The sequence below is a fragment of the Palaemon carinicauda genome, chromosome 14, assembly GCF_036898095.1.
Source record: "Palaemon carinicauda isolate YSFRI2023 chromosome 14, ASM3689809v2, whole genome shotgun sequence".
Lineage (NCBI taxonomy): Eukaryota > Metazoa > Arthropoda > Malacostraca > Decapoda > Palaemonidae > Palaemon > Palaemon carinicauda.
This window is the reverse complement of record NC_090738.1, coordinates 44,190,924-44,216,408: the sequence shown is the minus strand read 5'-3', so window position 1 is coordinate 44,216,408 and position 25,485 is coordinate 44,190,924. Positions and strand designations below refer to the sequence as shown.

General features: G+C 40.4%; 2 protein-coding genes across 5 annotated transcripts in view; one reads left to right on the top strand and one right to left on the bottom strand.

Moving 5' to 3' along the window:
* The window catches only part of LOC137653560 (uncharacterized), a 56,382-nt gene extending 52,091 nt beyond the window's left edge, over window positions 1–4,291 (top strand). For all 3 annotated transcript variants that reach the window (XM_068387063.1, XM_068387060.1, XM_068387061.1), the window contains exon 5: window positions 3,065–4,291. In XM_068387063.1, coding sequence (XP_068243164.1) covers window positions 3,065–3,268 — 204 coding nt within the window. In that variant the 3' untranslated portion in view covers window positions 3,269–4,291. The remainder of the gene's footprint in view (window positions 1–3,064) is intronic.
* Window positions 4,292–4,751: 460 nt separating this feature from the next.
* Window positions 4,752–25,485, bottom strand: part of LOC137653559 (PCNA-interacting partner-like) — an 80,879-nt gene continuing 60,145 nt past the window's right edge. Inside the window, exons 10-12 of one of the 2 annotated variants that reach the window (XM_068387058.1) lie at window positions 17,779–17,892; window positions 14,906–15,080; window positions 4,752–5,142 (exon numbers count right to left, since the gene is read on the bottom strand). In XM_068387058.1, the coding sequence (XP_068243159.1) occupies window positions 4,888–5,142; window positions 14,906–15,080; window positions 17,779–17,892 (544 nt within the window). In that variant the 3' untranslated portion in view covers window positions 4,752–4,887. The remainder of the gene's footprint in view (window positions 5,143–14,905; window positions 15,081–17,778; window positions 17,893–25,485) is intronic. The other variant, XM_068387059.1, reaches the window with a different exon arrangement.

Here is a 25,485-nt window from a genome sequence, read left to right as displayed (position 1 = left end):
GCTCTCCAAGCGATTGTGGATGGGTCTCCAGGCTTTTACAGTTGAATTTTGTCTTGTGAAAAAGGTGTCTGGAGCCTGGAGACCAATCATTGATCTCTCTCCCTTGAACAAGTTTGTTCAACAGACTCTGTTTAAGATGGAGATGGCAGACGTGGTCATCCAGGCACTTCGACCAAAGGTCTTCCTTTGCACACTGGATCTCAAGAACACATTTCCATATCCCAATCCTTCCATCTTCCAGGAAGTATCTCGGATTCATACACGAGGACAGGATATACCAGTTCAAGGTTCTGTCTGTCTCGCAACAGCACCTCAGGTCTTTACCAGGGTGTTCGCCCTAGTGTTATCTTGGGCTCACAAGAGTGGCGTTCATTTCCTCAGATATCGCGACGATTGGCTGGTTCTGGCAGACTCGCAGATAACCCTTCTTCATCACTGAGACATGCTTCGGGAGTATTTCTCAGAGCTGGCTACCTCAAAACATAAATGTCGGTATGTTTGCATAAATGCAGTATATTTATCAAGCAACTTTTCCACTCTTTTTAGCAAAGAGTTTGCTGTCACTTGACTTCAGATTGATTTGAATAGGTAGCTGGTTATGAGAGAGAGAGAGAGAGGGGGGGGGGGGGGTGTAAAACTGATGTGGGGAAAACAGGATGCTATAACATTGAAATAAATTTTTATATACAGTATAAACTATAAAAATAAAAAAAAAAAATTAGGAAGAGAAAAAATAAGATATAAGTGTGCTGGAGTGTACTCCCAGGCAAGAGAAGTGGAAGATCATGGTACAGATGTTGCTTTGGCCCTACCCAAGACTAGAGAACAATGGTTTGATTTTGGAGTTTCCTTCTAGAAGAGCTGCTAACCAAAGCTAAAATCTCTCTTCTGCTCTTACCAAGAAGAAAGTAGCCATTGAACAGTTACAGTGCAGTAGTTGACCCCTTCAGCGAAGAACAATTGTTTGGTAATCTCAGTATTGTAAAGTGTATGAGGACAGAGGAGATTGTGTAAAAATTATGCCAGACTATTCGGTATATGTGTAGGCAAATGAAAAATGAGCTATAACGACAGAGAGGGATTCAATGTTGTACTTTCTGGCCGGTCAAAGGACCCAATAAATCTATCTGTAGTATCTGAAATGGTGATACCCTTGTACAGGGACAAGTGTCTTTATTCCTTACAATTAGTGAACCCTAACTTTGAGAGATTTTCAAAATCTCGTTCATAGCGGTCTGCTTGTGCGTCGCCTACAGGTAGGCGTTCATCTGACCGCTACTTTTAAGTCAGAACACCCTAGGTATATTTGTCCAGGGGACAAATATTACTGCACTGGGTGTAATACACTATAGCAAAATCTTGTACTGATATTAGTATTCATTACAGTTATTGCCCAAAAAGGTGCCTGCACGGTCTGTGAAATCTGCAGTAGGTAGCTTGTAACGAGGAAGCAAACTCTTGTAGGAAACCATATAGGCGCTTAGGTAGCACTGATGGGGAGAGAAACTGTAGGAGTCACGCAAACACATCTTTCATCAAGTGGTATTAGGGCCTTGGTTCATAAGGGGAAGAAGGGCTGAAACCTTTCCATCCTGATTGACAGGATATGATGAGACAAAGGAGCATTCTCGTGTCCTCTGGATTGTTTCCTTGTCTCTTTGGTCTTCTATTCTTTGATTTTTGGTGAAGGGATTCACAGGGACTTCTGGGGTAGAAAAACAGGAGTAGTCACATATGCAGGATACCTATCAATCTGTTTTCTAGGACTCAGTCCATGAAGGGGATAAGGTCAGAGCCTTGAGAGAAGAGACAGTTTTGTTCCTTTCCAGCTGGTGGTAATGACACTCTAAGGAAAGAGATCCTAGAAACTATCTATGAAGAGACAGTACCATCGGGTGATGTGTCTCTTGTACATTTTGGATACAATGCTGACAACAAAAATGGCAGTGCCTCTCCCCTTCAACTTGGCAGTAGTAGACACTTATTCCAAGTCATTAGGGGGAAAACAGCAACAGGAATGCTGTCAAATAGGATTAAGAAAGTGCAGGTTGTCAGGTTATACAGACAACTGTCAGTGAGCTACAGTTATCGGGAATACTGCAAAACCTTTCTTCTTCGTTAATATCTACCTCACACAACGTACTGTCAACATTTATCTAAAAGCAAAAAAAAAAAATTAAAACTGCCATTTAACAATGCCTGACGTATGACTACTCCCCAGTGTGGGGGTGGGCCTTCCCTGTAACTTTTTTTTTTTTTCCCCCCATACATTTTTACAGCAGAGTTCCAGGTAAGCCGATGTCATACTCCTATTAAAAGATGAGGGTTTGCATCCATTTAGGAACAAATGGAAATTGAGGCGATGTGAGAGGATCTCGAATCTGTAATGTCCAGTGAACCTTCATAACCCTTACTGAATGAAACACTGTGACTGCTAGACCTGACTATGGAAATTAGGTTAGGGTAAGCAACCATACTGGTAATTCAAGCTTAACACCTACAAGCAAAGACTTTCTGGCCTTGAGGAAAAAAAAAAAAAAAAGCAGTTGAATAAGGTAAGAGCTTTCAAGGGCTCATGTTGAACAAAACTTGGCTGGTTAAGCAAGTATTTATCTTGTCATATAGTTATCAACTGCAATAAATAATTAGCCTACTCTTCTGAACTAATAACCAGTTCCATTAGCATTTGATCTTGATACACACTTTTATGAGACGAACAAGGAGTCAATATACTCTTTACAACAGATATTTAAAAATGAGCAGGAATGCTAGCAAATCCAATAGGGAAGACAACTTAAAATTTAATAAAAACTTGATAATCTGGAAGGGGATAAATTTTCATGTCATTGATGTGATGGAGAAAATTGATATCAAAGTATCCCTGACAGTCCTTGCCATTAATGGCTATAGTTTTATTTCTTTATCATTGCATGCATCTGTAGAAAGGAAAGGGGAAATCATATTTTGGTTGTAAATGTTTATAAATCAATGCTCTGGAGAAGAAGCAATACTGTATGAACGTTATGGGAGGTTGAATCAATTTAACGGACTTTGAAATTTTCAGGTACCAAAGAATGAGTGGACAGTGGTAACACTTCCATTTACAGAGTTCAAGCCTTACTTCAGAGGACAGCCTCAGCCCGATGCAGAGCCCCTGGATACATCAGCAATAACTTCAGTCACTTTGCAGATTCACGGTGGTGTTTATTCCGAGTACAAACAACATGGTACATCATCACTTGAAATTGATTATATAAGAGCAGTTTAAGTTCCCGAGGTTGCCATATTACAGTATTAACATTTTCCTTGGAAGTTTAAATGTCAAAGGAGGATGGTTAGGTCTTAAAAGTATTCAAGCAAGGTAAAAGTAGTATTTACTTACAGACTCTGTACTGCAGGTAAAAAATTTTGTATGTAAAGGATGAAACTATTTATAAATAGGAAACTAAAATTGGAATTTTTAAAATGCAGCTCACCCATAAAAGTTTTTAACTGTTAAAGTGTGGCTTTAGGTCTGTATCATTAACAATTTTGTCTGGTATCTTTATACTTCCTGAACTCTTAGACGTTCAGGTTTTAACATTTGGATATAGCATTTTGAATTTTATTATAATGATTAAGCCTTCCCAGCAGCTGTTTCAAAGTTAAATATCATGTAGTGGCTGCTGATAATTGCAGTTAGCTACCCATAAGAAAGTACCAGCAGTTTTAATAATACTAAAAGTTGTCAATTTAATTTTACAATAAAATTATGATGATTTGAAATATTCCAAGAATTAACTAATGGATTAGATTCCAGAAACTGCTAACTATTCGAGCACAAACAGTTACACAAGCTTTTAGACGATATAAGGAAACCTTATATTTTTTGTATACCATTTTATTAGTCAAAATTTTTTTTTAATACTAGTTACTATATTATTAGTAAGCTAATAAAGTAACTTACAACTTTTCAACGCATGTGAATATAAGTTACTGTATATCTTACAATCAAAAATTAAAATATGATTTAATGTGGAAATATACATTCCCTGAAGCAACAAAATCACCTATTACTTCGGTTTAAGGAGTTATGTTTTGTCCATTCAACAATAACATATTTCTGCTATTTTTCCAATACAGTACAGTGTATTTTATACAAATTCATATGAAAACTAATGTCATTTGTAAAAAGAAAATGTTAATATGAATGTCCTATAATCACAAATGCTCTTCAAAATATGAATGTCTTATATTTGGCTATGCACCTCAAAATGTATAATGTAATTTAGAATAAAAGCTTTACAAAGATGGTAATATTTTCCTCCTTTTTTACTTAAACAAAAATGGGAAACTAACCTCAAAACTGAGTGATAGTGATTTTAAACTTGGAATTTGATAATTTGAGCAATATGATCTGGTAAGGGAATGTGATAACTTATTAATGGGGCCATAAAAATGTGAGAATAAGCAACGCTACTTCTTAGTCGTCGACGTTATTTAACAGGCTTGCTATCCCACCTGGTTATTTACAGCGAAATCAAGTATTGTACAGTAGTTTAAAATCTTGGCAATTTACAACCCTAAAGCTGTATTTTTGTTTAGTTAGTGTAATATATTTAAACAATGATCCTCTAGACTTTAGTAGGATATCTTAAATGTGCAGTCGTTTAAAATCCTTTGTCAATTCTTAAAGTTTTTAAAAGTAAGAGGTAAGTATGAAGGATTAGAAATATCAAACATCTCTTTAGTATCAACTAAATTGGCATATCTTTGGCATTAACTTGTATTTCATTTATATATTACTATATTTTCTCAACCAACTCCATTAAATATATTGTACTTAATGCCATATGTACAAAGCTAACAAGTTTTGTAATCTTCTTAACACCTTCTCAAAAGAAGTTCTTAAACCTTAAAAAAACTGGTTATGGGCCTCTGCCCCTTTGGGATAGGTAAGCATTTACTCTTTTTCTTCACTGGAGATTTCTTGACAGTACTTTGTGTATTCGGTTTCTTACTGTTTGCTTCAGTGGTAGCTATGTTGGAAATATCAGTCAAGAGAGATCGCTTACTTCTTTTCTCATCTGGTTTTGATTCCTTCCTCTTCTTGGATGTTTTCTCCTTTAGAAGTAACAATTCAGCTTCCTTTCGTCTTTCATCCTGTTAAAAAGAGAGGAATGTCACTTACGATCATTCTCATATAGTATGTAAAAAAAAAAAATGACAATCAATTTAAGCGAGGGTGGTAAAAGGCTCCTTAACAAAATGGGCAGTATGTATTAGTCATGTCAGGTCCAATGATTTTTATCCAATATATTTACTCCTTACATGTTTCAAGTGGTGTACCAGTTTTCAGCAAGAAAAAGCATAGAATAGTTTTTGCCTGAACTTTAATATAGCAGACAGGTGTTGACACCCCTCATTATTATTATTATTATTATTATTATTATTATTATGAGCTATAACACTAATCAGAAAAGCAAGATGCTATAAGTCCGAGGGATCCAACAGGGAAAAATAGTGCAATGAGGAAAGGAAACAAGGAAATAAAACTACAAGAGAAGTAATAAACAATCAAAATAAATATACTAAGAACAGTAACAATATAAAATTAGACCTTTCATATGTAAACTATGAAAACTTAAAAAATCCAGAGAGAGAGAGAAATAAGATAGAACAGCATGCCCTAATGTACCCTCAAGCAAGAGAACTCTAATAAAAAACAGTAGTGTAAGGCCATGGTATAGAAGCTATGGCACTACCCAATCTTCCAAACATTCTTTTAGTTATCAACACATAATCCATTAATGCCCTTTCTACTACTCTTCCATTTGCCACTCTTACCCATGTATACTTATTTTTATCTTTCTTTTTAAAAAAGCTAGCACTTATTACCATCTCTTGTTCAACACACATATCTACCAGTCTCTCACCACTCATTTTCATCTGGTACGCCATACTTCCCAATGACACCTTCTACCTCTCCAGCGCCCACTCTAGCATTTAAAGTTTTATATAAAAAAAAAGGGGGAAATTATTGTAAAGAAGCACAGAAAGAATCATCAAGTTCAGCTGTTAATGACTTTGGTAGCTCTCGGTTAATCCTTTCTCCACCAAACTCCCTGTCATTATCATCTGCAGCTATTTCCTCCACCCCTTCATAATTTCCCCAAAACTTCCCTGAGGTTAAAGCTATGTTTTGAAACTGATTAATTTCTTGAAAAATAAAACAGTACCCTTCGTGAGGTGTTGGTGCCAGCTCCTTTGTCCACAAATACTACATCTACCTCCAACTCGCATACAAACTAAGAATCTGTTGGAATCCCCTGCATTGTTACCTATTAAAAGTCTCACTAGCAATTACTAGTAGTGACTAAGTTAAGGAGACTATGATGCAATGTGAAAAGAGAAAGGCTACAACCTCAACATGATTCAGTAATATCAGATGGTGGTATTAGGTTAACTAGGTGCTTTAACTTGTGTACAAACATGAAAAAGGACTGTGGTAATCCTTTCCAAGCCATTTAGACTTCCTATGGCCTCCATTACATCTTCATCATTCCTTATTTTTCAATATTTAACTTGGCCGGTGATTATAATAGCTGCAACTCTGTTGCTCGACAGAAAAACTCTACGGAAAAATTCGCCAGCGATCACTACACAGGTAGAGGGTGTACTCAACAGCGCCATCTGTCGTTCAGATACCCAATACTCATTGTAAACAAAGAACTCAATTTTCTCTCTGTCGGGCTACCGGCAAGACCTACTAATTCGCTGTTGCTAACTGGATTTGTTTTCACAACTATTTGGTGAAGTACACTATTCTAGTTTTGAGCTTTCGCTATGCAGGTGTTTTATCTTCATCTTAAAACTTGAACTCGTTTTGGATAGATTTAATTATGGTGACAGAGAGTATGGACTTTCTTTCACTTTTAAATGGCCGACCCTTCCCTTAGACGGAAGTGTGTTTAGGCTTTTAGTAATTATCTTATCACGTTATAGATTTTCCTCTATATATTTTATATCTCTCCGCCTTTATTAAGCCTCTTCGATTAACTTTCCATTTTTTATAAACATATAAAAATAAATTTTAATGCTTTGTTTATATAGACCTTTCCTGAGAGTAGGCGGTCCTAACTTGGAAACCGAAGTTAATCAACGTTGAGCCCTTTATATCGTCTTTAGCTTTTAAAGAGCTAAGGATTTAAAACTTTTTAAATGTAATATTTTATGAAAGAATTTCTTTGATAGTCTTCGTACTGTTTTCAAAGATGAACTAACGTTTAGTTTTTTATGCTACGCAGTTGTTGACGTTCAGGACGTTCAACATGCGCTCTATCGTTACGATAGAGAGAGAGTGTATCACGGTTTCACTTTGCAGTAAGAGTAAATCGATTCTGACGTTTCGTTCATTCTTTCTTAGCTTAAATGTTTTAAATTCTAATTTAAAGGAACTTTTTATTTGAAAAACCTTTCAGTTTTTTCCTTTAGTCAAATAACATGTTTTTTGACGATATATAATTGGGCTCTTCTCTTAGGTGCGAAATCAAGAGAGAAAGAGAGAGAGATAGAGACGGAGGGAGAGAGAGGAGAGAAAACGTTCCATTCAAGCGGGTAACGTTGTTCTCGTGTTACTCACGTCCCTAGTCGCTGTACGGGGAGGAAGGATAAAACGTTTTTAGGTTTTTATTCTCGTCCCCAGGCTATGTGCGGTGAGAGATTGAAAACGTAGTTATATGAACTAGTGTTTAGTCTCTTTCCCAGCCACTGATTTTTATTTTTATCTTAAAATATGTTTTCTGATTTTTGCTGGTATTATGAGGTTGCATTATACGACTAATTTCGCAATTACTACCTTTTAATGAAGGGTAGAATTGCGTGTTTCAGGTAGAAATAAGTGCAAAACAGAAAATCGAAGTGATAAAGTGATATGCGCAAAGTGTTACAGTGTTGCGTCCGAGGCGCAAAGTGTTACAGTGTTGCGTCCGAGGGTTCGTCTGTTCGTGCCTGTCGTTCACCTAGTCCGGGACCTCTTACATGCTCCCAAGCCCAGGGGAGAAGTAATGTCAAACGACTTATGGGTTCGAGAGGCCTTGACCAACGAACAGACGTTTTCCCTCTATGGTATCGGGTGTATCTTACCAAGATCTCCCCTACCATAAGACGAGAGAGACGTTGTTTCTCCTCGCCATCCGTAGGCTTTTCGCATAAGAAACCTGTCACAAGGTTTCGAAGCCCTTAAGCGAAAGTCAGTCCTTTCAGGACAGGTCCAGCGTCCTGGTTACAGCCATTAGGACAGCTCTGACCCTATGCAGTCATCGGATAACTGCTCGCCGCCTAACAAAAGCGTAACACAGACTCCGAGTCTTTTTTTTTTTTGTAGGCAAAGTGTTGCGGTCACAGACGTTACCCTCGTCTATTACCACAACCATTTCCGTTGATCCTTAAGGGTTTGTATGGCAAAACATGCAGTATATGCTTGCCTCCCTTATGGAAGACTATTCTGCCGATTAGTCCGTTGAGTCTAGCCGTTTATCTCATCGATATCCTGGCTTTCAGCCAACCTAACGTTCCTTTGTGCTTACTGTTGACGTTGGCGTAGCTTAGTCACGTCAGTCAGGTTGTTTAGAACCACACTCGATGCGGTCTCGGGTGGTTTTTCAGCCGCATTTGGACGTTAGGCCACTGGCTGATGCTCCTGTTGACGTTCAAGACGTTCACTAACAATTGGAGTTGACTTGTTTTGACGCTGTGCGTCAACCTCCGCATTCTAGAGTTGTTTTGACTGCTCAGTCTAGGCAGTCAAAGCAGTCTCGAGTGGACGCTGTGCGTCCTCACGCACCTGTTGTGGTTGACAGTTCAGTTGTTGACAGTTCACAGACTGTCAAGCAGTTACATGACGTTGCGTTCTGGTCCGCTACTAATGCACCAGTGAGAGACTCAACTTTTATTGGACAAGGTTCCTGTAGATGAGGAAGTTGCTGTTCTCCCTCCTACTGATATTCCCTTGAGGACTCTGTCAGATGGAGAGGAGCCTAAAGCTGCTTAGCCTCCTATGGACTTTAATTAAATCATGATGATTTTTTTTAAGGATCTTCGTCCGGATCTTTTTGTAACTGCTGCTCCTCGTTCGCCTAAACGTCAGCGCTTACACTAGGCCTAGCTACTTCGAAGCCGTTGTTTTTAAGCTAGTGCTCTCTCGCTCTCCTAGAGAGCGTTACGTTGGCTAGGCGACTGGTTTTTCACCAGGAGGAGTTTGGGGGATACAGCCTTTGCTTTCCCTTCTTTTAAACTGGTTTATAGAGCGAGAGTCTGATATGACACGAGAGAAGTTCTCGGCTTGGGAGTTCATGCCTCTGCCCAGATAGACTTCTCAATTCTGGTAGACTCTCCCTGGCGCCTAGCCAGGAGACGCTCCAAGTTGTTTACAGGTCAACTTCACAGCTGTTGTCGAGCCTTTGAAGTTTTGCTGTACTATTATGTCACGCATAACAAGGCTTTCAGGGATGGTAAACGGTTCCGCCTCAGTCGCTAACCCCGTCTGTTGCCACACCTTCTCCCGTAGACCCTAAATGGGCTTTGCTGCAAGACATGCAGTCCAAGCTTGCGTCCTTGATAGAGGACTTAAATGCGGAGAAGAACCTTCTGGCCAACAACCTTCCAACCGGTCGGTTGTGCGCCCTGTTGACGCTGAGGTAACCTTCTCGCGTCTGCCAGTTGAGGTGGTTCCTCCACCGATGCGACCCAGTGTGGGTTGCCAGCCGCACGTTGACGTTAAGCGACGCTCGGAGGTGGTTGTTGACTTTCAGGACGTTCAACAACCAGCAGAGGTGACTTGTTTTGACGCAGTGCGTCAACCTCAGCAACCCGGTAGGGTGTTGAATGCACAACCCAGACGGTCTAGACAGTCTCGGGTTGACGCTGTGCTTCCTCGCGCACCCATGGTTGTTGACAGTTCACAGACTGTGCAGCAGTTCCATGATATTGCGTCCGGCTCCGTCACGCATCCACCAGTGCGACCGGATTCAGCGAGCCAGACGTTGCCCACTCCGTTGCCGTTTCCTCATCAGTTTCGGATGAGGAACCCTCTGATGAGGACGTTGCTGAACAACAAGACGATCAGCCCCCAGCCCTGCTATCCATCCAGAAGATGCTGAAGAAGGAACGCTGCTCAGTCAGGCTGTGGATGAGTCTGGTAGGGACGCTGTCATCCGTGGATCAATTTGTGTCACTAGGAAGACTACACCTCCGTCCTCTTCAATACCATCTAGCTTTTCACTGGAAAAAGGACAAGACGCTAGAAGCGGTCTCGATCCCGGTTTCCGAAAAGATAAAGTCTTGTCTGACTTGGTGAAAGGATAATATCAACCTAAGAGAGGGTCTTCCCCTGGCTGTTCAGACTCCCAACCACGTTCTCTTCTCGGACGCATCGGACGTAGGCTGGGGTGCGACATTAGACGGTCGGGAATGCTCGGGAATATGGAACTCGAGTCAAAGGACAATGCATTTCAACTGCAAGGAGCTACTGGCAGTACGTCTGGCCTGGAAAAGCTTCAGGTCTCTCCTTCAAGGCAAAGTGGTGGAGGTGAACTCGGACAACACCACGGCTTTGGCGTACATCTCCAAGCAAGGAGGGACCTACTCTCTGACGTTGTACGAGATCGCAAGGGACCTCCTCACCTGGTCAAAAGGTCTAAACATATCACTAGTAACGAGGTTCATCCAAGGCAACTTGAATGTCATGGCAGATTGTCTCAGTCGGAAGGGACAAATAATTCCAACAGAATGGACCCTCCACAAGGATGTATGCAAGAGACTTTGGGCCACCTGGGGCCAGCCAACCATAGATCTCTTCGCAACCTCGATGACCAAGAGGCTCCCAATATTTTGCTCACCAATCCCGGACCCAGCAGCAGTTCATATAGATGCCTTTCTCCTAGATTGGTCACATCTAGATCTATATGCATTCCCTCCGTTCAAGATTGTCAACAAGGTACTGCAGAAGTTCGCCTCTCACGAAGGGACAAGGTTGACGCTAGTTGCTCCCCTCTGGCCCGCGAGAGAATGGTTCACCGAGGTACTTCGATGGCTAGTAGACGTTCCCAGAACACTTCCCCTAAGGGTGGACCTTCTACGTCAGCCACACGTAAAGAAGGTACACCAAAGCCTCCACGCTCTTCGTCTGACTGCCTTCAGACTATCGAAAGACTCTCGAGAGCTAGAGGCTTTTCGAAGGAGGCAACCAGAGCGATTGCTAGAGCAAGGAGAACATCCACCCTTAGAGTCTACCAATCGAAGTGGGAAATCTTCCGAAACTGGTGCAAGTCAGTATCCGTATCCTCGACCAGTACCTCTGTAACTCAAATAGCTGACTTCCTCTTATATCTGAGGAAAGAACGATCTCTTTCAGCTCCCACTATCAAGGGTTACAGAAGCATGTTGGCATCAGTCTTCCGTCACAGAGGCTTAGATCTTTCCAACAATAAAGATCTACAGGACCTCCTTAAGTCTTTTGAGACCACGAAGGAGCGTCGTTTGGTTACACCTGGTTGGAATTTAGACGTGGTACTAAGATTCCTTATGTCAGACAGGTTCGAGCCGCTACAATCAGCCTCCCTGAAAGATCTCACCTTAAAGACTCTTTTCCTGGTATGCTTAGCCACAGCTAAAAGAGTCAGTGAGATTCATGCCTTCAGCAAGAACATCGGATTCTCATCTGAAACGGCTACATGTTCTCTACAACTTGGTTTTCTAGCCAAAAACGAGCTGCCTTCTCGACCTTGGCCAAAATCGTTCGATATTCCAAGCTTATCGTATGGTTGGAAATGAACTAGAAAGAGTCTTATGCCCTGTAAGAGCTCTTAAGTTCTATTCAAAACGAACTAAACCTTTACGAGGCCCGTCTGAAGCTTTATGGTGTTCAGTTAAGAAACCATCTTTGCCTATGTCAAAGAATGCTTTATCCTATTTTATCAGATTGTTAATACGAGAAGCTCATTCCCATCTGAATGAGGAAGACCAAGCTTTGCTGAAGGTAAGGACACACGAAGTTAGAGCTGTCGCAACTTCCGTGGCCTTTAAACAAAATAGATCTCTGCGAAGTATAATCGACGCAACCTATTGGAAAAGCAAGTCAGTGTTCGCGTCTTTTTATCTTAAGGATGTCCAGTCTCTTTACGAGAACTGCTACACTCTGGGACCATTCGTAGCAGCGAGTGCAGTAGTGGGTGAGGGCTCAACCACTACAATTCCCTAATTCCATAACCTTTTTAATCTTTCTCTTGAAATGTTTTTATTGTTGTTTTTGGGTTGTCCGGAAGGCTAAGAAGCCTTTCGCATCCTAGTTGATTTGGCGGGTGGTCAAAGTCATTTCTTGAGAAGCGCCTAGATTAGAGGTTTTGATGAGGTCCTGTTGTATGGGTTGCAACCCTTGATACTTCAGCTCCTAGGGGTCGCTCAGCATCCTAAGAGGATCGCGAGGCTCCGTAAGGAAGACGTACTTAAAAAGGCAGAGTAATTGTTCAAGTCGACTTCCTTACCAGGTACCTATTTATTTTGTTTAGTTATTTTGATAACTTCTAAAATGAAATAAAAATTCTTAGCTCATATGATGTAAACATATTTTGCTGGTCTCTACCCACCCCCCTGGGTGTGAATCAGCTATTATAATCACCGGCTAAGTTAAATATTGAAAAATGTTATTTTGATAATAAAATAAATTTTTGAATATACTTACCCGGTGATTATAAATTAAAGGACCCTCCCTTCCTCCCCAATAGAGACACAGTGGACCGAGGAGAAAATTGAGTTCTTTGTTTACAATGAGTACTGGGTATCTGAACGACAGATGGCGCTGTTGAGTACACCCCCTACCTGTGTAGCGATCGCTGGCGAATTTTTCCGTAGAGTTTTTCTGTCGAGCAACAGAGTTGCAGCTATTATAATCACCGGGTAAGTATATTCAAAAATTTATTTTATTATCAAAATAACATATTTTCAGTATTCCTGCCTGCCATACAGTAATAACCTTCTGTGGATACTACCAATCTGTTTGGTATGTTTTCACTGGCTCTCGATGTCCATTGTTGTTTTCCAGCCAAATTTCTTTTAAATTAGGTTCAGCTCATGTTGCTGGCAAACTCTTAAGCTTTACTTTCTGTTATAGTTGAAAATGCTTCCAGCCTTCTTCTACGAGACAATTTTCCTTCCACTGTTTCTATTACAACTGGTTTAAACACTTCTACTTATGGTTTTATGCCCAGTTTAAATACGTCTACCAGGTGTCCTACTGTGAAGTTTCAGTCACTAAACCATCTACCTCTTGCCACTCAGGACCAAATTACTAATCGTACTACTATGCTATAAAGAAGAAACAAGGAATAAGAGCTGATACCATGGCAAATGTTGCTACCATTATTGTTACAGTATGGAATTTGAGTATAAAAATATAAATTCTAGAGGGAGACCAACAAAAGACCATGAAAATCAGTGTTCCAAGTTAATACCACTTACATTTTTATAGAATAAATTTGACTACTCATGATCTAAATTAACTTTAATGAAGAAACACAATGCAACTTATGCCCCAACACAATACCTTTCGGTAAAGTAAATACAATGTATTATACAAAGGGACGAGTCTTGTTATTTCTCAACTTTGGCGGAGGATACCATACAACTCTTATGTACATACATACATATACCAAGGTCCTACCCCCAATTTGGGGGGTAGCCGACATCAACAAAGAAACAAAAACAAAAAAAGGGGACCTCTACTCTCTACGTTCCTCCCAGCCTAACAAGGGACTCAACCGAGTTCAGCTGGTACTGCTAGGGTGTTTTATGTAATATGGGTAAAAAGACCTACTTCTGAATATTAGGAAAGAACTTAATAGTAAAGATGAATCACCTAATTCTCACTAAGCAAAAACCAAACTACAGGTACCTTAATATGGTACCTTAATATCGTCAAACCACGCCTCATTCATCTCGACCCTTACACGACAAGGCAATAGAGGAGAAAACCTATTAACAGTGTTTTATATTCTTTACTATGGCTAACCAAATAAGTCCATTTTTTTAAAAAACCCTCTCTTTTCTTTTAAATAATCTGCACAATGATCTTGCATTTTAAAGCTTATAATACAATGAATACTGGGTAAGATTAAATGAAATAATCAACATAGGGTGAGTATTGAGTTAATAAAATTTAAATAAGAAATCTGACTTTCAGGGCTGCCTCAAAAGGAACAATAAATGAAATCTTAAGGTAAAAAATTTAAGTAAATTATTATGAGAAACAAACTTTCCAGTCTGGAAATAATGAATTTTTCACTAACAAATACACCCAGAAATTTCACAATTAAAATGCCATAAAAATGTTAATAGCTTTCACACATTCAAATATGGTCAACCAAGTTTTTCATCACATATTTTATATAACACCAGTTTTTTACATCACTGTACAAATGGTCCTCGATTTGCAAACTTAATTGGTTCCAAGAAGTTGTTTGTAAGTCAAATTTTGTTAAATTTTGGCCTAAGGAAGGCCGAACCTGAATCCCATGCCTATCACTTCCAGCTACTAAAGTCAACAAATAGGTTTCATAGAAATGGATGCAGGGTATCTGGTTAATACAAATGTCGTTTTGCTTACTGTACTCAATAATATAATATTGTTTTATTACAGTAATTCTTTATCTTGTTATTTTCTGTTGGATTTGTTTGTATCTCTCAATGATTGTATGTTGGGGATCTTCTGTACTTCAAATGGACATGGGAATCAGTAGTTAGGCTGATACAAAGTATATTAGCTATAAGCTGTAGCTTTTGAATGAAGACTAACATCTATTAAATCTAAATCAGGAAAGATGAATCTTATTGATAAAATTATGAGCCTTGGGCCGAATGTTCAAGTTCTTACCTCATCCTGAGTTACAGCTTCTACAATCTCTCTCCAATTTTGACTACTTTTACTAGAGTTGCCAACAGCTTTTAGTGTGGGACCAAAAATTGGGGATAAAGTAGTGTCTAGACTTGTATTACCTTTACTCACAGGTGAAAGATCATCTGGAGCCCATGAACAACCAGACTTAAACCTGTGAAAAAAGAATTCCATATTATTCATGAAAAAACATGGCTTTCAATGTATCACTGCATTATAAATTATTTAATCTAATCAACATCTTCCTGTATGTTCACCTTGAATGATAATCACCTTTTGTAAGGAGGGAAAACAAAATCTGCAGTTGGAATAATTATTTCCATACACTCAGTACTAAAGATCTCTCAAAATATGTTAATTTTATTCATACCAGTAACCTCAGGGTTTGGAAATATTGTACTGTTTCATTTTTGATACAAGCTCAATATTAAGAGAGATTTTATGGCAATGAAACTTGGATACTATTTTCAGGTTCCATTCAATTTTCTTTTTGTTTCTAAGATTAACAGAGAAGGAAAAATCTGTTTACAGAGGTAGATTGTTGAAAAGGTAGCAACATTTTAGTTGCTTCCAAATGTGCAGTTTAATAAGCTTTTGACATCCAAAAACTTCGATAGGACACCCTTGGTCTAGAATTTCATGTCTGTTTAAAACACACTGTTGGAACGAAGTTCAGCGAGCTCTTCTGCAAATTTTTCAGGCTCTTTGAGTAAATCAGCCAGTTCACTTTTGAAGGGATTCACAACCCAGCTCACATGTAAATCAAGCTCTGAAAAGTAGTCATAGAATCTACCCTCAATTTGTTCATGTGCCTTATGAGAGGACTTCTTTAAGTTACTAAGAAGGTATTCTTCAGTCTTTCAAAGACTGCGTGACTCGGATACATGGATAGCAAAGTTGATAGTTCCTGAGTGTAATTCTCTCTCTCTCTCTCTCATGAGAGAGAGAGAGAGAGAGAGAGAGAGAGAGAGAGAGAGAGAGAGAGAGAGACTCACTTGATGCATTCAACACATTCATAAATACACATATACACTCATTTATAAAGGTTTGTTAGGTTTTAAGGAAGAAATTATAACACTTAACATCGGAAATTAATTCAAATGAATAATTAAAAATAGAAATATTTACAAATCGACTCTCATTTTACCTTTGAGGAGAATCATGGCTGGCATGAGAGAGATGAGAGGAGAACGAGGAGAACCAGAGGGGTTACCTTTTGGAGGGGAAATCTCCTGTACAAGAACTTTACTGGGAGTTCTCTCTCTTGAATAGTGTTCACTATCACTAATTACATCACTTAGTTTACCCATTCTGGATACTTGGTCATCTTTTTTACATTCTTACGTTCAGTTTTGACAAGGAACCTATTTAGAGTTGACTGATTTGTCCTTATCTTTAAAATTCTATGGACATGCGGCATTGCATTGTCGGTATTAAATAGATTCAGTTCTTGTCCAGGCAAAACTTTTTTAAAACTTTGCAGGTTTTCCCACAATCTTTGCATCTCCAGTATAAATCTTGGCATTCACTTGATACTTCTCCTTATTCAGTTCCAATACCAATGCTTTTTCAATTATAATGTCAACTTGATTAAGAACCATGGAAGCATACTTTTCCCTGAGAGGTACAGTAAGGGAAACATAATCTTCACAATGGTTATTTCAGTCACAGTATTGACCCACCCCATTACAAAACACAATCTTATAGAATCAATGCTGTGAACGCCCCATGCAGTAATGAAATTAATCAACTAATGAAAAAATAAACAGAGTATGACAAACCACTATGTTTGGCATTTATAGACTATGAGAAAGCTTTTGATTCAATCAAAACTCCAGCAGTAATGAAAGACCTTCAAAGACAAAGAATAGATGAATCTTATGTTAAAACACTGGAAGATATCTATACAGGAAGTATAGCAATCCTAAAACTACATATTGTGAGAAAATTCTGATTGAGAAAGGAGATAGACAGGGAGACCCAAAAGCTCTCCTAAATTATTCACAGCATGCCTAGTAGTATTTTTTTTTTAAATTGATATTGAGAAAATGTAGGAATTAATATTAATGGGGAATACCTTAAGAACTTAAGGTTTGCAGAGGACAGTTCTGTGTAGTGAATCATGGGAGGAATTGCAAAGGATGATAGAAGACCTGAATAGAGAGAGCATAAAGGTAGGACTGAAAATGAATAAGAGTAAAACTGAGATAATGTTCAGAGAAAATGCAGAGTTAACAAATACACTAATTGTTATGAATAACCTCTACAGATTTTTAATAAATATACAGTACATAAATAGGACAGACAGTGTTTCCCCAGGACATGAGACCAAAATCAAAAGGATAAGCATGGGATTGAAAGCTTTTGGTAAACAAAATGAAATTATGAAAAGTAAAATGCCACTCTCTCTAAAAATAAATGTACTTTATCAGATGGTACTACCATTATCAACTTACAACATAAGCATTTCAACACTCAAAAGAGCTATAGAAAGAATAATTATGGGAATAACACTAAAAGAGAGAAAAAGAGCAACATGGATATGGGAGAAAACTAAGGTAAAGGATATTCTAACAACATGCAAGAAAAAGAAATGGATGTAGACAGGACATATAAAGAGGTTAGATAATATACGGACATTAAGAATAACAAAATGGGTCCCTAGGGGTTGTAAAAGAAGCAGGGTAAAGAAAAGACGACGATAGATTGATGAAATGAGAAAGATTGTGGGTGAGGACTGGCATAGAAAGACCATAAACAGATGCAAGGGAAAGAACATGTCCAAGGCCTTTGTTCTACAGTGGACTAGTAATGGCTGATGATGATGATGAATACAAAAAGCAAAAACCTACCTTGGTGCATTCAAAGTTTTTGGTGTCTGCCCTTTACAAGTCATCAGACGCATTATCAAGCTACTATCACAATCTTCACCTCCTTTGGAACCAGTATCTCCTCCAACAGGCGAGCTATAAAATACAGAAGTATTACAATTTGACATGCACAGAAAAATGTTATTTTCATTAGTAAAATAAATTTTTGAATATACTTACCCGGTGATCATATAGCTGTCAGCTCTGCTGCCCGACAGAAAAACCTAAGGACAAAATACGCCAGCGATCGCTATACAGGTGGGGGTGTACATCAACAGCGCCATCTGTCGAGCAGGTACTCAAGTACTCCATGTCAACACAGAACCAATTTTCTCCTCTGCCCACTGGGTCTCTATTGGGGAGGAAGGGAGGGTCCTTTAATTTATGATCACCGGGTAAGTATATTCAAAAATTTATTTTACTAATAAAAATAACATTTTTCAATATTAAACTTAGCCGGTGATCATATAGCTGATTCACACCCAGGGGGGTGGGTAGAGACCAGCATTACATGTTGACATTATTATGAGCTAAGTATTTTGTATTTCATTTTAGCAGTTATTCAAAATAACAAACATAAAATCAATAAGTACCTGGTAAGGAAGTCGACTTGAACAATTACTCTGCCTTTTTAAGTACGTCTTCCTTACTGAGCCTCGCGATCCTCATAGGATGCTGAGCGACTCCTAGGAGCTGAAGTATGAAGGGTTGCAACCCATACTAAAGGACCTCATCAAAACCTCTAATCTAGGCGCTTCTCAAGAAAAGACTTTGACCACCCGCCAAATCAAGTAGGATGCGAAAGGCTTCTTAGCCTTCCGGACAACCCAAAAACAATAATAAAACATTTCAAGAGAAAGATTAAAAAAGGTTATGGAATTAGGGAATTGTAGTGGTTGAGCCCTCACCCACTACTGCACTCGTTGCTACGAATGGTCCCAGAGTGTAGCAGTTCTCGTAAAGAGACTGGACATTCTTAAGATAAAAAGACGCGAACACTGATTTGCTTTTCCAATAGGTTGCGTCGAATATACTTTGCAGAGATCTATTTTGTTTAAAGGCCACGGAAGTTGCGACAGTTCTAACTTCGTGTGTCCTTACCTTCAGCAAAGCTTGGTCTTCCTCATTCAGATGGGAATGAGCTTCTCGTATTAACAGTCTGATAAAATAGGATAAAGCCTTCTTTGACATAGGCAAAGATGGATTCTTAACTGAGCACCATAAAGCTTCAGACGGGCCTCGTAAAGGTTTTAAAATAGAACTTAAGAGCTCTTACAGGACATAAGACTCTTTCTAGTTCATTTCCAACCATACGATAAGTTTGGAATATCGAACGATATTGGTCAAGGCCGAGAAAGCAGCTCGTGTTTGGCTAGAAAACCAAGTTGTAGAACATGTAGCCGTTTCGGATGAGAATCCGATGTTCTTGCTGAAGGCATGAATCTCACTGACTCTTTTAGCTGTGGCTAAGCATATCAGGAAAAGAGTCTTAAAGGTGAGATCTTTCAGGGAGGCTGATTGTAGCGGTTCGAACCTGTCTGACATAAGGAATCTTAGTACCACGTCTAAATTCCAACCAGGTGTAACCAAACGACGCTCCTTCGTGGTCTCAAAAGACTTAAGGAGGTCCTGTAGATCTTTATTGTTGGAAAGATCTAAGCCTCTGTGACGGAAGACTGATGTCAACATGCTTCTGTAACCCTTGATAGTGGGAGCTGAAAGAGATCGTTCTTTCCTCAGATAAGAGAAAGTCAGCTATTTGAGTTACAGAGGTACTGGTCGAGGATACGGATACTGACTTGCACCAGTTTCGGAAGATTTCCCACTTTGATTGGTAGACTCTAAGGGTGGATGTTCTCCTTGCTCTAGCAATCGCTCTGGTTGCCTCCTTCGAAAAGCCTCTAGCTCTCGAGAGTCTTTCGATAGTCTGAAGGCAGTCAGACGAAGAGCGTGGAGGCCTTGGTGTACCTTCTTTACGCGTGGCTGACGTAGAAGGTCCACCCTTAGGGGAAGTGTTCTGGGAACGTCTACTAGCCATCGAAGTACCTCGGTGAGCCATTTTCTCGCGGGCCAGAGGGAAGCAACTAGCGTCAACCTTGTCCCTTCGTGAGAGGCGAACTTCTGCAGTACCTTGTTGACAATCTTGAACGGAGGGAATGCATATAGATCTAGATGTGACCAATCTAGTAGAAAGGCATCTATATGAACTGCTGCTGGGTCCGGGATTGGTGAGCAAAATATTGGGAGCCTCTTGGTCATCGAGGTTGCGAAGAGATCTATGGTTGGCTGGCCCCAGGTGGCCCAAAGTCTCTTGCATACATCCTTGTGGAGGGTTCATTCTGTTGGAATTATTTGTTCCTTCCGACTGAGACAATCTGCCATGACATTCAAGTTGCCTTGGATGAACCTCGTTACTAGTGAAATATCTAGACCTTTAGACCAGGTGAGGAGGTCCCTTGCGATCTCGTACCATGTCAGAGAGTAGGTCCCTCCTTGCTTGGAGATGTACGCCAAAGCCGTGGTGTTGTCCGAGTTCACCTCCACCACTTTGCCTTGAAGGAGAGACCTGAAGCTTTTCCAGGTCAGACGTACTGCCAGTAGCTTCTTGCAGTAGAAATGCATTGTCCTTTGACTCGAGTTCCATAATCCCGAGCATTCCCTACCGTCTAATGTCGCACCCCAGCCTACGTCCGATGCGTCCGAGAAGAGAACGTGGTTGGGAGTCTGAACAGTCAGGGGAAAACCCTCTCTAAGGTTGATACAGTCCTTTCACCAAGTCAGGCCAGACTTTATCTTTCCGGAAACCGGGATCGAGACCGCTTCTAGCGTCTTGTCCTTTTTCCAGTGAAAAGCTAGATGGTATAGAAGAGGACGGAGGTGTAGTCTTCCTAGTGACACAAATTGATCCACGGATGACAGTGTCCCTACCAGACTCATCCACAGCCTGACAGGGCCGTATTCCTTCTTCAGCATCTTCTGGATGGATAGCAGGGCTGGGGGTTGATCGTCTTGTTCAGCTATGTCCTCATCAGAGGGTTCCTCATCCGAAACTGATGAGGAAACGGCAACGGAGTGGGCAACGTCTGACTCGCTGAATCCGGTCGCACTGGTGGATGCGTGACGGAGCCGGACGCAATATCATGGTACTGCTGCACAGTCTGTGAACTGTCAACAACCATGGGGACGCGAGGAAGTACAGCGTCAACCCGAAACTGTCTAGACTGTCTGGGTTGTGCAGTCAACACCCTACCGGGTTGCTGAGGTTGACGCACTGCGTCACAACAAGTCACCTCTGCTGGTTGTTGAACGTCTTCCTAGTGACACACTGAACGTCAACAACCACCTCCAAGCGTCGCTTAATGTCAACGTGCGACTGGCAACCCACACTGGGTCGCATCGGTGGAGGAACCACCTCAACTGGCAGACGCGAGTAGGATACCTCAGCGTCAACAGGGCGCACAACCAACCGGTAGGAAGGTTGTTGGCCAGAAGGTTCTTCTCCGTATTAAGTCCTCTATCAATGACACAAGCTTGGACTGCATGTCTTGCAGCAAAGCCCATTTAGGATCTACGGGAGCAGGTGTGGCAACAGACGGGGTTAGCGACTGAAGCGGAACCATTTACCATCCCTGGAAGCCTTGTTATGTGTGACATAATAGTACAGCAAAACTTCAAAGGCTCGACAAAAGTTGAGAAGTTGACCTGTAAACAACTGGAGCGTCTCCTGGCTAGGCGCCTGGGCGAGTCTACCAGAATTGAGAAGTCTACCTGGGCAGAGGCATGAACTCCCAAGCCGAGAACTTCTCTCGTGTCCTATCAGACTCTCGCTCTATAAGCCAGTTAAAAAGAAGGGAAATCAAAAGGCTGTATCCCTAAAACTCCTCCTGGTGCAAAAACCAGTCGCCTAGCCAACGTAACGCTCTCTAGGAGAGCGAGAGAGCACTAGCTTAACAACAACGGCTTCGAAGTAGCTAGGCCTAGTGTAAGTTCTGACGTGAGGCGAACGAGGAGCAGCAGTTACAAGATCCGGACGAAGATCCTTAAAAAATCATCATGATTTAATTAAAGTCCATAGGAGGCTAAGCAGCTTAAGGCTCTTCTCCAAATGACAGAGTCCTCAAAGGAATATCAGTAGGAGGGAGAACAGCACTTTCTCATCTACAGGAACCTTGTCCGAGAAAAGCTAGGTGATCTCAGTGAGGGTCTCACTGGTGCATTAGCAGCAGACCAGAAGGCAACGTTATGTAACTGCTTGACAGTCTGTGAACTGTCAAAAACTGAACTGTCAACCACAACAGGTGCGTGAGGACATACAGCACTGGTGCATTAGTAGCAGACCAGAAGGCAACGTCATGTAACTGCTTGACAGTCTGTGAGCTGGCAACAACCAAAGCTGTGTGGGGAAGCCTCAACTCCTGACTGACTAGTCTGCTGCGGGCGAGTGGCGGTAACCACAGTGGGTTGCGGAGGCTGACGCACCGTGTCAAAACACGGCAGCTTAACTCCACCCTCCTGTTGTTGTGGTAGCACACGCACGTCAACGGAGGGTTCCGTGCGTCTGTGAACGTCAGCATGCGTCTGGCAGGGTCGACTGCGCATGGGTGGAGGAGCTCTCACAGCTGGAGTGTGGGAGCAGGCAGCCACAGCGTCTGCTGGGCGCACAACCGTTGTAGGTTGTAGGCTAACGGGTGCAGCGTCAACCTTCTCCGCACGATACTCCTGCAAAAAAGATGCTAACTGTGTCTGCATAGACTGTAGCAAAGACCACTTAGGGTCTACAGCCGCAGGTGCGGCAACAGACGGTGTTACTGCCTGTTGCGGTACCGCTTTACCTCTCTTAGGAGGTGTGCAGTCATCGGAAGACTGCAGCGAGTCCGAACTGACCCAGTGGCTACACCTGGGCCGTTGGACTTGCGCGGAAGGGACCGACTTGCACTTAATAAGCTGCGAGACCTTGGTCCATGGTTTCTTACGAGAAACCTCTTCCGCAGACGAGAAGTAAATGGGCTCTCTCGTCTTTGTGTGGGTGGGGCGATCTTGGGTAGATACGCCCGAAACCACGGAGGGAAAAACGTCTGTTCGTTGATCAAGGCCTGACGAACCCATACGTCGTTCGACATTACTTCTCCCCTGGGCTTGGGAGCTTGCAAGAGGTCCCGGACTAGGTGAACGACAGGCACGAACAGACGAACCCTCGGACGCAACACTGTAACACTTTGCGCATATCACTTTATCACTTCGATTTTCTGTTTTGCACTTATTTCACTGAAATCGAAACTTTTACTGATTTCTACCTGAAACACGCAATCCTACCCTTCATTAAAAGGTAGTAATTGCGAAAACAGTCGTATAATGCAACAGAAAACATATATAAAGATAAAGAATTCAGTGGCTGGGAAAGAGACTAAACACTAGTTCAAATAAACTACGTTTACAATCTCTCACCGCACATAGCCTGGGAACAAGAATAAAACCCTAGAAACGTTTTACCTTCTTCCCCGTACAGCGACTAGGGAGGAGAGTAAAACGAGAACAACGTTACCCGCTTGAACGAAACGTTTTTTCCTCCTCTCTCTCCCTCCGTCTCTATCTCTCTCTCTCTTTCTCTCTTGATTTCGCACCTGAGAGAAGAGCCCAATTATATATCGTCAAAACATGTTATTTGCTAAAGGAAAAAACTGAAAGGTTTTCCAAATAAAAAGTTCCTTTAATTTAGAATTTAAACCATTTAAGCTAAGAAAGAATGAACGAAACGCCAGAATTGGTTTACTCTTACTGCAAAGTGAAACCGTGATACACTCTCTCTCTATCGTAACGATAGAGCGCATGTTGAACGTCCTGAACGTCAACAACTGCGTAGACTAAAAAACTAAACGTTAGTTCATCTTTGAAAACAGTACGAGACTATCAAAGAAATTCTTTCATAAAACATTAAATTTAAAAAGTTTTAAATTCTTTAAAGGTCAAATACGATATAACGGGCTCAACGTTGATTAACTTCGGTTCCAAGTTAGGACCGCCTACTATCAGGAAAGGTCGCATATAAACAAAACATAAAAATTTCTTTTTATATGTTTATAATAAATGGAAAGTTAATCGAAGAGGCCTAACAAAGGCGGAGAGATATAAAATATATAGATCTATAACGTGTTAAGCAAAATTACTAAAAACCTAAACACACTTCCGTCTAAGGGAAGGGTCGGCCATTTAAAAGTGAAAGAGAGTCCATACTCTCTTTGTCACCATAATTAAATCTATCCAAAACGAGTTCAAGTTTTGAAATGAAGATAAAACCCCTGCATAGCGAAAGCTCAAAACTGGAATAGTGTACTTCACCAAATAGTTGTGAAAACAAATCCAGTTAGTAACAGCGTATTTAGTAGGTCTTGCCAGTGGCACGACAGAGAGAAAATTGATTCTGTGTTGACATGGAGTACTTGAGTACCTGCTCGACAGATGGCGCTGTTGATGTACACCCCCACCTGTATAGCGATCGCTGGCGTATTTTGTCCTTAGGTTTTTCTGTCGGGCAGCAGAGCTGACAGCTATATGATCACCGGCTAAGTTTAATATTGAAAAATGACAAATTCGTAAACAATTTGTAGTTTTCCCTAACTAATACAAACCCGGAGTTATTTATACAGGTAGTCCTCATTTAACGACAACTCGGAGCTACGACGGATAATTCAGTGATTTCCTTCCAATAGGCTAGCGATTAGTATTAGTATTCCCATCATCGAAATATTAAGTAACGATACAAAAGGTATCTTTTTCTATAGGAAAAAGTAGTTTTTCCCTAGGTTACATTACCCTGTAATACAGTACAATAATACCGTATTTTGTGGGTCTGTATTGGTTGTCATGAGTACTACGTAGCGTAAATTTGACTGTACGCTAGTTTTATTTAATCTCTGATAATAGATCGATATTTATCTAAAGAAAGTATACTAATAGGACAAATATTTTCTTGAATATACTGTATATTTCCTATTAAATTATAAAAATTAAATACTTTTGCTTGGTAAGTTAATATTTCCTTTTCATTTCTTGCAAGAAAAAAGAAAATTATTTTTACATAATTTGCAAGTCATTCTTCGTAGAGTTTACGTCACGTGTCTTGTGACGTCATGTATCTGGCGGAAGCGAGCTGACAAACCCAATGATTTCCTTTCATTGTTACCGAGTAATCTTATTACAGCATTCCCATCATCGAAACACTGAGTAACGATATCAAGTGTTTTAATGGTCTGTATCATTAGTTATGAGATAAGTACAACTTACCGTAAATTTAAGAAAAAAAAGTCTGATGACGTCAAATTTCTGGCGGAAGGCGAGAGGCAAATCAAGGGATTTCCTTCCGATGAGTTACTATTCCCATAATCGAAACATTGAATAATGATATAAAGATTTTTTTAATATTTTTCAAAGAAATATAAATATTTAACTGAATTAAAAAAACAAAATACAGAGAGAGAGAGAGAGAGAGAGAGAGAGAGAGAGAGAGAGAGAGAGAGAGAGAGAGAGAGAGAGAGAGACGGGGGGGGGGGTGCGTATTCCTAAATAACTAATAATTATAAGGTCTATAAACGAACTGTATGGAAAATGTGATACCCTATATATTGGCGTTGATGTAATATTCATTATGAAGAGATGTCGAAGGTTAAGAAAATTTTATAAATCAGGGTTATT